The sequence below is a fragment of the Periplaneta americana genome, chromosome 1 (genome assembly GCF_040183065.1).
Source record: "Periplaneta americana isolate PAMFEO1 chromosome 1, P.americana_PAMFEO1_priV1, whole genome shotgun sequence".
In the NCBI taxonomy this organism is placed as follows: Eukaryota; Metazoa; Arthropoda; class Insecta; order Blattodea; family Blattidae; genus Periplaneta; species Periplaneta americana.
This window is the reverse complement of record NC_091117.1, coordinates 91,947,971-91,961,140: the sequence shown is the minus strand read 5'-3', so window position 1 is coordinate 91,961,140 and position 13,170 is coordinate 91,947,971. Positions and strand designations below refer to the sequence as shown.

Here is a 13,170-nt window from a genome sequence, read left to right as displayed (position 1 = left end):
TTATTGTGATCTTTATGACCGAAGTTCTATTTTCTGACAGGAATTCTGTAAAAAAATTCTTATTCAAAGCAGTGAAATTAACACATTTCACTTTCCGACTTTTTATACAATGTTTCACTGTTTTTCACACAATGTAAAATAAGTACACTTATTTACATACTTACTTATGGCTTTTAAGGAACCCGGAGGTCCATTGCTGCTCTCACATAAGCCCGCCATCGGTCCCTATCCTAAGCAAGATTAATCCAATCTCTACAATCATATTCCACATCCCTCAAATCCATTTTTATATTATCCTCCCATCTTCGTCTCGGCCTCCCTAAAGGTCTTTTTCCCTCCGGTCTCCCATCTAACACTCTGAATTCGCTCATATGTGCTATATGCCCTGCCCATCTCAAACGTCTGGATTTAATGTTCCTAATTATGTCAGGTGAAGAATACAATGCATGCAGTTCTGCAATGTGTAACTTTCTTCATTCCCCTGTAACTTCATCCCACTTAGCCCCAAATATTTTCCTAAGCACCTTATTCTCAAACACCCTTAATCTTTGTTCCTCTCTCAAAGTGAGATTCCAAACTTCACAACCATAAAGAACAAATGGTAATGCAACTGTTTCATAAATTCTAACTTTCAGTTTTTTGAGAGCAGACTGGACGACAAAAGCTTCTCAACTGAATAATAACAGGCATTTCCCATATTTATTCTGAGTTTAATTTCCTCCCGTGTCATTCATATTTGTTACTGTTGCTTCAAGATATTTGAATTTTTCCACCTCTTCAAAGGATAAATTTCCAATTTTTATATTTCCATTTCGTACAATATTTTGGTCACGAGACAATCATATACTTTGTCTTTTCGGGATTTATTTCCAAACTTATCTCTTACTTGCTTCAAATAAAATTTCCGTGTTTTCCCTAATAGTTTGTGGATTTTCTCCTAACATATTCACGTCATCCGCATAGACAAGCAGCTGATGTAATCCATTCAATTCCAAACCCTGTCTGTTATCCTGGACTTTCCTGATGGCATACTCTAGAGCAAAGTTAAAAAGTAAAGGTGATAGTGCATCTCCTTGCTTTAGCTCGCAGTGAATTGAAAAAGCATCTGACAGAAACTGACCTGTATGGACTCTGTTGTACTTTTCACTGAGACACATTTTAATTACGGTAATCGAATTAGTTTCTTGGGAATATCAAATTCAATAAGAATATCATATAAAACTTTTCTCTTAACCAGTCTATGAATAACTGATGTGCTGTACCCTTATATTCCCATTTTTTCTCCAATATCTGTCGAATACAAAAAATCTGATCAATAGTCGATCTATTATGCGTAAAACCACACTGATGATCCCCAGTAATTTCATCTACATAGGCTATGGAGTTAATTTCCTCAAAAGAATATTGGGACAATATTTTGTACAATGTCAACAAAAGTGATATTCCTCGAAAGTTACTACACTTGCTAAAGAAATATTAAATATGTTCATTTAGTAGGTATATACAAAAGCAAATAGATCCATAAAAAGATTTCCGGAAATAAGGATTTCTAGAATGTCTTTTTTATTCTGTATCTGGACGAAGGAAGAATTCTTAATTTTCACTGTACGTTTGACTGACATCAGTAGACCATTGTATTGTTTAATTAACCATCTTACTGAGTAATTTATTGTTAATGAATTGTAATTATCGGTACTCTAGTTCATCATCCTCATCATCATCATCCATACAAGTTTTAGGCCATGTGCCCTGTTACGATCACATAATAAAGAGGAATTTTAAACTCTAGTTAAGTTACATAATATGGAATATATAAGTAAAAACTATACATAGTTCCAGTCTTAACTAATCTCTCAAATAAATAAATCATAACTAAACAGAATAAAATAAGTGTAGAAATAAATTATGTATTGTACCGTGAGGATTTTTACACTTTGATCCTGCAGTTGTGCTTTTAAGTGTAGATGTTGTACTGTTGCTAGATGGAGTTGTTGTGTGGACCAACAGGGAGTACTCACGCCCGCTGCTGCCTCGTGACCAACTATTCTTCTCAAGGCCTGGTCGTTGTAGTTTTCTACCACCATATCTCCCAGAATCAGTGCTATTCTTTTTCTCTGGCAGGACGTATTTGGGCAAACCCTGAGAAAATAATATAGCAATATATAATTATCTTACTTCTCACCCTTCTCCTCAATCAGAACTATAGACAATTTAGTTTAAGAAGGTATTACAGCATCTGAGGTGAAATATTTGAATTTTCAACTGTAATCTTTTATTATACATACACTTCCCTTTTCATTACCGGTACATTAAAAGAATTTTCAGATGTCAGTACAGTAATACTTTCAGAGTTACATTGTAAAACATAGAATATGTACCTAATTTAGCGTATTAAATCTTGAAGCTCATCTATATCTAAGTTTTCCATTCATTTCCCGTGGTATTTTTTTTTAACTGTTTAGGGCCTACACCAAAACTTTGAAAGTTTACACAGAATTTGAGTAAAATTTTCCATACCTGTATGTCGTATGATAGTAAAATATGTAATAGTATAATTGTTATAGTCGTTACAGTTACTTAAAAATAATAACAAATCTTGAAGAATTATAAATTCTACGAGCCTATTTTCTAAATTGAAAGGTTGTAGACTTTGTTCTAGAACCTCATCAGCTGGGCGGCCGGGTAGCTCAGTTGGTAGAGCAGCTGGCCACGGACTGAAAGGTCCGGGGTTCGATCCCGGGTGGTGACAGGATTTTTTCTCGTTGCCAAACTTTCAGAACAGCCCCGAGGTTCACTCAGCCTCCTATAAAATTGAGTACCGGGTCTTTCCCGGGGGTAAAAGGCGGTCAGAGCGTGGTGCCGACCACACCACCTCATTCTAGTGCCGAGGTCATGGAAAGCATGGGGCTCTACCTCCATGCTCCCCAAGTGCCTTCATGGCATGTTACGGGGATACCTTTACCTTTTTACCTTTTTACCTCATCAGCCGTGCAATTGTTTATCTCTTTGAAAGAAAGAAATCTTTTCACAGGTTTACAATCTTTTATATGCCTCAAAATAATAACAAACTAGCTTTCACAGATTAGGTCTATTGTTTCGTCAGCCTGCATTAGCAAGAAAATCTATAGAATTAATGTCCTGCTTCAGATCTTCGATGTATACCTCATACATATTGTATAATAATTCATTTTGTATAATGTGTGAAGTATATTTAAAAACAGAAGTTTTTTAAGTGTTTATCCAATACATTACCAAGACTGGCAAGTAAAGGTAACAAGTCTAACAAATTTTCCCCATTTGCCGATTCCTGATTTTCGTTGTGATAATTCGTGAGTTACGCAAAATATTAAAGAATCAATTATTCTCCCTAGTAGGCCTACATGCCTATTTTTTGTGACCTGTTCGTTGTGTTTCTGGGTTGAAATTTTGACCGTGGAATCAATTTGTGCTGCGCTATTTACTTCCCTATTACAAGCATTTTCTAGAATTGACTCATTGCGACTCATAGAACAACGAATAACTGCGACAGTTGCTTCCGTCCGTCAGGCGGGCCAGCTTGGACGGGAAACCAAAACGAAGCATAATATACTCGTAACACTTCGTGAATTTCCGTCGGTAGTGAATACGACATTGCACTCCGCGCACTATGGCAGTTGAGCGCTAAAGTGATTCAAGTTGTGGAGCCCTTTGACGAGGGCTTAAGCTCACAATATTTAGTATCATACAATTTTGACGTTTTACCGACACATATCACGTAATGTGACGAAATTTACTAAAACAATATTATGCACCCAGTACACTGTCCTGAACAAAATTTGCGTATTTTAAATGGGAAAAAAATTATGGGGGACGAAATATTGGTGGGGCACGGCCCCGGTAGCCCCTAAGGATCGGCCGCCCCTGAGTCCGATAGTAATACCAAATACACTGAAGGTCTAAACAGTCATATTATAATGTATTTGGTAATACCTAACCTTGGTAATACTTTATCCGAGCCGTATTCACATCTGACGGTATAAAACAGTATTCCTGCAACAGTTTTATAGGCCTATTATCATAACCTCATATTATTATTATTTTTTTTTGTTTTTTTTTTTTTAGATCGGGCACAGAGCAACAGTAGCTACGGAGAGAAATATCTAAAATGTCGACGACTGAAAAATAACAGTAAATAAATGAGTGACAGAAAGAAATAAGAGTGACGAACAACTTTACCGAACGTACAAACGTTATTGTTATTACGAAAACTCTTATTTTGGTACCATACGTTCAATACGTCATTAATACGTCACTAATAACGTAAATATAAGGTTTGTTCCAGCACAGTTTAGAATCGATTCTGAACTGCCTGCTCATGCGCAGTAGCTCAATGTGCGTTCCAACAAGGCTAGAACTGATTTCGAACCGGTACTGAACTCACAGTACCCTGTTCCAACGTGCTTTAGAACTCGTTCGGAACGAGTGAAATTGGTTCTCGATTAAGAGCAGGAACTGGGAATTCCTAACCGTTGACGGATGCGCAGATGGTTTAATCTAAAGTTATGGTTAAAGTACTTCGAGACTAGGCAGGTTAAAATAATATTAAAAAAAAAAGATAGTCCATCGTGATTTAGAAGGTGATAGTGATTTTATGACGAATTAAATTCGGAAGATGAATATAATTTTAATGTGAGAAGAAACTCCAAAGGCAGTGAAAGAATAGTTCAAGAAACATTCCAACAACATAAAATCCCGAACTAGTTCTGACACCGTACACAACTCATAACTGGTACATGCATCGAAAGAAGTTCGGTATTACTCATAGTTCGGAACGCGTTCTGAATTGCTTGCTGGGAACAAACCTAGTTCGGACGGTGGAAGTGCGAAAACTCTTTAATTACTGCATATAAAAGTGATAGTAGGGAGATAGGGATAAGTAATTCCTAAAAAGTTTGCTCCAACACGTCATTGTCCATCACAAATCTCACTTGGACTATTTCGATTTTACCTCCGGAAAGCTGATGTCCTATCTGCCTCTAACAGGTGCATTAAATACATATTTATTTTATGAACTCTGTGCGCAGCAGAGACTGTTTAAAGTCAACGAAATATACCGATAAGAAATATATAGCCTATATTGAGAACGGTATGGGGAAAGCTAAAAAATAGGAGACATTCTGTTCAACAGCTGCTTTGTTCACAAAGAAATTCATAGATCTGTTGAATTTGAATTCCGAACCTTCACATGAAAAGTTGTCAAGTTTCAATTTGAGACTTCTTTCATTTTGAGAAAGATTTGATCTCCCATGTCTGCAGGCCATAGATATAAATAAGTTACTGCTTGTGTTTATTGTCTATGAATGTTGGATCTCCTGAATAAATGAACATTAGGATTTGTGGCCAATGAATCATGGTTGAGTTACACAGAAATGTTCCAAAACAACAGAGTAAAGGAAATTGAAGTTTGTAACTCTTATTTTCTATATAGGTAGACAAGAACCTTGAAAAACCACGCTCCGGACTTCTTCCACATTTCACGTGTCTCTGAGCAGATTTTGCACAGGGAGATCGGCTCCTTCTGGGCTGACATTGTTTCTATTCCGCATTTCTGACACACAGCCTGAAATCAGAATTCAGTATAAATTTTCTAATAAAATAACTTTTTGAAATGTTTTAATAGCTTGCAAAAATCGGTAATTACTTTATTACTGCTATGAAATATATAGGTATACTTCTTTCAGTCAAAAAGTAAACACTTATTTCATTAGCAATATCAAGAACTTTAAAATGTTCATTGTCATGATATTTAAATATTTTTTGTAAAGTGCTTGACTAAATTGAAAATTTATTTATGTGATTTTCCATCTCTTTCTATTTGTTGCCAGAAGAATAATTCTGTGGTGTTACGGCATAAGCTGATCATGTACATTTTCCTTATTTTGCAGAGAGCAGTTTTAAAGTTGGTTCTTTCAGGAAAAATCAGGGATAGTACATTAGAAAGAATATTTTTATTATTAGTGTTAGTATTAGGTACTAAATGGGAGTAGACATACCATGTTTTGCTATAACGTTGAACACATATTTAGACAGTAAAATATTTTTGATAAAATTGTACATATCGACTTCTGCCATAACACCATAGAATTACTAAATTCTTACTTTTCTTTAGTTTTTAAAATCATTTCAAGAATTTTATTTGGAGTTTCAACATTTAAACAAAAATCATTTTTGTCTTTTATTATATAACGGTCTAAACCTAACCATATTTTAAATAGACATTAATCATAATAATTACATAAGTAGAGTAAAAAAAATGCCTAAAATAATCAATGAAGAAAGAAGATTTAAAAGTACCGTATGTGAGATTTCATACTTTCTACTTTCTGGATCACTCACTCACTCACTCACTCACTCACTCACTCACTCACTCACTCACTCACTCACTCACTCACTCACTCACTCACTCACTCACTCAGGCCTACCATTTGTTCATTAAAAGTGTAACTACATAATAAATTAAACATTAATTATAAAACAAATGCTATATATAAACACTGTGTTAATTATTTTTATTTTAAACGTATTTACTTGTGAGCACCAATATTAAGGAAAAAGCGTTCATATGCTAGTAATTTAGAGGATATGTATTTGAAGAAGCATTTAGTGGTCCTATATAAAAAAACACATGTTGAAGGCATGGCAGTTAAGCTGTAATGAAACATTAAAATTCTAATTTAATGTTATGAATGTTCATTACTCTTGCTACCGTACTCTAATTACCTACCCTACTAGCTAAAATAAATACATAATAAGTACCGTACATAATTAAAACACAAAACACTGACATGTATTTTGCAGCACAATCCCCTAATAATCTACACGCAGAAGTAAACTTCACTAGTTGCAATATAGAGAGAAACGTACAAAAACTGAATGTGTCCATTTATTTGTCCTGTGTAGATCTATTATTACAATAATGTAACACAAAATATGATTATCATCTTTATATATATACATTTGTTATAGTGTTCATTATAATATATAATAATATTTTTCACAATTTTGTACTATGGTAATTATATTAAAGTTCGGTTTGGTAATTAAAGGATCTGGAATATTCGACTCTCTGATCTATAGCCCTATAGCTTTGTTGACTGAAGATTTATGTTAACAAATGTAGTCTGAAACATGACGCTCTATCTTACAGAAAATGTTCACTCCAAAACCAATTTTACGCTGATGCTAAAATAATGAGGAGTTTAATATTATCAAAGAAAAAAAATAGTAACATAAACAGAAAGATATCAACGACCTTTCTTTGCTTGTCCACGAAACACCATCCATTTTTATTACCTTTCTAGGAGTTCAAAAATTCTCTTATAGTATAGCTGCATTCTTGATCCTGGAAGCAATAATGCAAAGCATCAAGCATGCTGGTCATCTTTGTAGTTCCAGAGTATCATATGAAATCATAAGTGGTAGCTAGTTCGAGGGAGTGTATGGTGGAAAGGACAGGAGTTTCGTATAGCCTATATACGTTGCATGCAGTTGAGGCCATGCGCTGTCGTGTTAGAGAACGACTCTTATGCTTCCTGGATGATTAACATGGACTGCGATGATTCTATTGAACTTCTTTTTAAAACTGGTTTATTTTACGACGCGATGGTTATCTAGCGTCTGGGTGTGATAAAGGTGATAATGCCAACGAAATGAGACAGGGTCCGGTACCGAAAGCTATCCAGCATTTGTTCTTAATGTGTTGACGGAAAACCTGGAGAAATCCTCAACCAAGTAACCTGTCCCAACCAGGATTTGAACCCGAGTCCACTAGTTTCATGGTCAGACATGTTAACCGTTACTCCACAGTGATGGACTTCACTGAGCTCAAGGTACTTAGAAACTACATAATGCATTGCATTGTAGTCTTAATTGTCCGATCTTTCTCAAATATGACAGCGAATAACCTCACTCTACACACCTCTACACGGAGAGAATATGGGGAATGGATTAGAACAGGCATGTCAAAACCCTGCAAATTGTGCAGTCGCGCACATTGTGCACTGGTCTCTGTGCAACGTGCAGTTCCTATTCCCCTACCTGGAGGGAGCGAATCGGCTTGGAGGTGAATGCGACAGGGCTGTACAGTACCTATACTGGGTGTTCAGTTCAAAGTGTGTCATGGCTCGCTGTATGCCGTCATGTGGCTAGTCGATGAGCCTAGAGAATTCAATCTTCCTACACTTCCGCAGAGGTGTATTACCTATCTGCCAGAGAAGTTGCCTAGCAAGTACGGCGTCCATTCAGAAGGGTACTTACTGATACATACGGTAACGCCGGTAGTGGCAGGAAAGTGAACTGTTTTGAAACATGTATTGAGGTGAGTTTTTTCTTACTGTCGGGATATGGGGAGAGGGTTAAGACGATTACTTACGAATTTGTTGACTTTAACTTCGACGGTCAACATGGACACGAAGCATTGGATTTGTATTTTGGAATGTTGCCGTACGCAACCGATGATAACGAATACCCTGCGTACGACTTGGCCGCGCAGAACACAGTTCGAAGAAGGTTATGGTAGCACACAGACTGTACACACCGCCATCTGTTGCTACGACGTTCAAGTTATACCGTACACGTTCTCAAGTGCAGATTGAACGCCTTGATTAATAGGCAACTTCTCTGACACAAAAGCTGAAACTCGCTTCAAATCGCTGACTCATCAACAGTGACGTCATGACACACTTTGAAATGAACACCCAGTAGTAGCAGATCAGCTATTGTTTCAGTAACACAGATCAATACGGGTGCTCATTGAGCTGTGATTGTGAATGCGTTATGGAAAATAAAGTGAGGAGTCCATAGATATAATGAAGAAGAGAAATCACGAATCATATAACATAACTGTTATGATGTTTTCCTCAGCCAATAGTAATTATTTTAAAATGAAAGGCTTTCATCATATCATGTGGACCTAATAGTGACATGAGAATTTAAATCATATTAGTAAAGTTCTCAAAATATGATATTCGCCTGCTCTTATTTCTTAATTAGTACTCTCACGGCAAGAGAAACATGAAAATGATGTTATTTTGGAGTCTGTACTAACACAGCCATCAATGGTTAGACGACTTACAACTTTTATTTGATAAGCTGATAAGTGATGAGAATATAGTGAGGAATACATGTGAGGTTCTTGAGGTTGTAAGTGAAGGAAGAAAGTAACTATTTGTAAGGCGGAAAAATTTTCTGGAAAAATAATACATAATAGCGAATTTTCCACTTCACGTTACTATATTATCTTAATATACTTACATTAATAAATCTTTAAACCTACATAAAGAAAATGTCCTCGCTTCACAGCTTATGAAGTACTCTTTTAACTCAATTCAGTAACGCTCCCAACTTGCTAATACTTGCTCTCAACGTTTTCCAAATAAACTATATATAAATTTAAATTCAAGCTTAATTTATCCAATTTATTAATAATAATGTGGATTTATATTAATATACAGCAAGGAAATGATTCCAGTGTAAAAGCCTCACAATGTCCTATTGCATGTAATTGGGAGCATCTGTGCACCAATGGTCCCAATAATGCTTGAACAATGAAAGAGTATTACTTTGAAATAATCAGTACCTACTACGTAAAATGAAATATTGTGTTCGTTTTTTGTTGTTTCGAAATTACTGCAATATTTATATTTTCTTCAAATACTGTATACAAATCATGTAAATAAATGATTCTTTACAAACGACTGCATTGTGAATTGTAACTGAGTAAGTCTATTGTTTCTTGTGTTACAATTATTGTCAAATATAGACACTGACAATAATTGTGTTTTTTCCTTCTGCTAAGTATGTTTATGATGTCCAAATGCCAATTTAATTGAACACTAGAAGCGCAGAATAGATTCTTGTACATCCCTCCCGCTAAGAACTGGTAAGAGCAACACGTGAATGAAGCAATCTGCACAGACCTGCGTTCCGCGCACATACACTGCACTTTCGGTGTCTGATTTTTGACATGCCTGGATTAGAACTACAGTACTGTCTCACGGATCCTAAAGTGCTGATCGGGAAACTCAAGCTGTTACCTATTGATTTCATAAATAATAAGATCTGAAGTACCATTGAATCTCTTTCCTAGATCGTGATATTAATATCCACAAAGAATCTTATATAGGCTATACTAGTATAATGAAAGCTGCGAAGACACAGATTCGAATCCAGATCAAGCTAAATTTGTAGTAAAAGAAGAGTGTGTGAAAAATTTTCTCGGGATATTCCGATTTCCCTGTTATCATTAAACAATTTCCTTGTACAGTGTGTGAAAAAAATTACTTTTAAATAATTTGTGTGGTCATAGGTGGGACCAATACATATTACATAATAAAGCTGGAAACCACAAGTTGGAATTACATAATTACTTTGCTTATGAGTGTGAATTGCGCTACAGACTTAGGCAACTTCTTTAACACCAATAAAAGTGCAATGTCTTAGGGTACGGACACGTTGACGATGGTAGACTAGCTGGTAGAGTAGCTGGTAGCGGTAGTGGGGGAAATGAATCGCTAGAATCATATGATACCGCACACGTTGACGCATGGATGGTCGCTTTACTGCTAGCTTTCCAGCACGCTGTAAGCTCCAAGAATGGTTTCAGTCATTCTTTCAAGCTTGCAGCGCAAGTCTCGGCGTGGAGCAGAGAGGCATTGGAGAGGTGATCTGTGGACCAGGTGTCAATGATGACTTGTGTAATTAGTAGAGACGACTTTTATCAATTATTTGTGTAATTCGTGCTTTTTAATTTACACAAATTTGTATTCTATTTTAAACTACGCGCGTGTGATTTACTTTTGACGTTAATTGGCCGTAACTCGGTAACCAGTAAAGATTTTGAGGAGCGGTAACTTTTAAAACGAATTTCCATTCTTACTCAACATTTTTCTCGCTTTGACCCCCCCATCTAACGTGAAAAACAAAAAAGTTTACCGCTTACCGCAAATTTTTTTCTGTGAGCAGATCACTTCAAAGTTAGTATTTTTTTTCTCACTTTTAAAAGCAATATTTTGACTTCGAATTGTTTTCTATGCTTCCCTTGGACATTGACCTATCAATACAAAAAATTGCAGCGCGATTGTTTGAATATCATAGATGCTACGACGTGATAAGTTAAACGGAGCGGGAAATATCATTCTTGGTTACTCCGACTATCAGCCAGTGGCCTGTCAAGCTCCGCCTTGAGCATACCGCTTGCTTCACCCGTGGCGGGAATCCTGTGTCAGTGGTTGTAAAGTTTTAAAACACTGCACACATTGGATGTAGAAAAACGTATTGCTCGTGTGTTCGAAAGACCTGCCACGACATTAACTTTTCGTATAGATTCAAAACTGGAGGTAGAATTTAATTAATTTTTTAATTACAAACTACTAATGAATTCGGATGAATGGACATCGTCGTTCACCAATAGGTCTGATTTGCAGTCTTCGACCTCATTTCAAGAGTTTAATCGCTTTCTTCTGTATGTGCCTTAATACCACGAAAAATAAAAAAATAAACAAATAAATAATAACTAATATCAATCAAATTATTGAGAATGTTCACTAGGCACTATTTTTTAAGAATTGTACAGTTTACCTCAGTGTGAGTATAAGCCGTTCTTCCTGCAAAATAGGATTCCCTGGCAATTTTTCCAAGCCTTCTGTATGAAATCTTTGGTTAAATAGAGAAGATAATCGAAAGTTTCGATTTCCACTCTCGGGTAGCTAATGCATTTTTCTGAAAAGTTCCGCAGATATTTAAAAAGATAATATTCACCAAACGCAACCCTTTATTATTTATAGGATGAAGGTAACACTCTCGAGAAAAGAATTCTTGTAATAATAATCACTTTGATTCTGCACTGTCTAATAAATCAACTTCATCCTCACTACTTGAATCCCTTGCGATATCAAGTCTACACAGAGATTCCAAGGAGATGACCTAATCAGCTGTGAGTCAGCTGAGAGATTAAAGCGACCTGCAAACAAGCTCCAATTTGTGCACACCAAGCTTCCTTGTCTTTCATGAACACTGCTAGCGGAGCATGCTAGCTTTAAAGCTAGGCGCCAACGTGTTCGTACCCTTACGCAAGTACAACAAGTCATGTGGCTCCTGTTCACTTTGCTGGTAACATGCGAATCTAGGAAAAACGTTTGGCAGAATATAAATAGAAAGAGGAGATGGAAAGGATTCGATTCCCGGCCCCGGAACAATTTTTCTCTTGATATTATTCAGAAAGAGAAGAATTAGTTTTGTGGCATCTAAGACCTCCAGAATTGTCACCTCTCTCTCTCCTTTTTGGATGGCGAGATACCTGAATTGATTTACTCCGAACCACATCTTAAGAACAACTTTCCTCTCGCTAGGTCTCTTTTTGTGGGGGAGGAGCAGCTCAAAAACTAAGAAGGACATCTATAGAATATTGGAGCGAACATGACCATATCATTTCTGCAGATGTAATCTTTATCTGCAGTTTTAAGGGAGAAATGCTGTTTTTATAGTCTGTGTATTAAAAAAGTAAACATTCTTACACAAAATAAGTTATGTAAATCTGGCTTTCAGGTAGAAGCTTCCTGTGAAGCAGGCTTGAATAATTTCAAGGGAAAAACTGTTCTGGGACCGGGTATCGATCCCGGGACCCTTTGCTTAGCGCACGAATGCTCTACCGACAGAGCTATCCCAGGAACTATTCACGACATCGTCACAATTCTTCCCTATACAAAATGAGTTTCCTTACATATTTTTTTTATTTTGTTTCAACTTATCGCAGTACAATAAGAGTGGTAGAGTGTCACATCAAACACTATACTGTAATTATGTTAAAGAAGTTGCCTATTTCTACAGCAATCGATATTATGCAACATATGCCTATAGCGAAGTAATTACTCATTTCCTAATCAGGTTTCATACCTTAACAAGTCTCTTTTGCTCTTATCTATCACATGACAAATTGTTAGTAGGCCTACCGGTAGTTGTTTCTTCACATCCTGCACACATGGAGAAAAAAAACGGCGTAACTTACGTTGTATTTTTATTCCAGGAGACCGCCTTAAACTTCGTTGCCTTAGACAAAATTTATAGCCTATCTGTGGAGACAACATATCAGTAGCGGCATTGATATATTACTTATGACTCGTTATTGTTATTATT

General features: G+C 36.3%; 1 protein-coding gene across 3 annotated transcripts in view; it reads right to left on the bottom strand.

Moving 5' to 3' along the window:
- The window catches only part of Rph (Rabphilin), a 652,346-nt gene that overhangs the window by 48,273 nt on the left and 590,903 nt on the right, over positions 1 to 13,170 (bottom strand). For 2 of the 3 annotated variants that reach the window (XM_069824012.1, XM_069824031.1), the window contains 2 exons: positions 5,480 to 5,599; positions 1,917 to 2,139 (listed from right to left, as the gene is read on the bottom strand). In XM_069824012.1, the coding sequence (XP_069680113.1) occupies positions 1,917 to 2,139; positions 5,480 to 5,599 (343 nt within the window). The remainder of the gene's footprint in view (positions 1 to 1,916; positions 2,140 to 5,479; positions 5,600 to 13,170) is intronic. The other variant, XM_069824022.1, reaches the window with a different exon arrangement.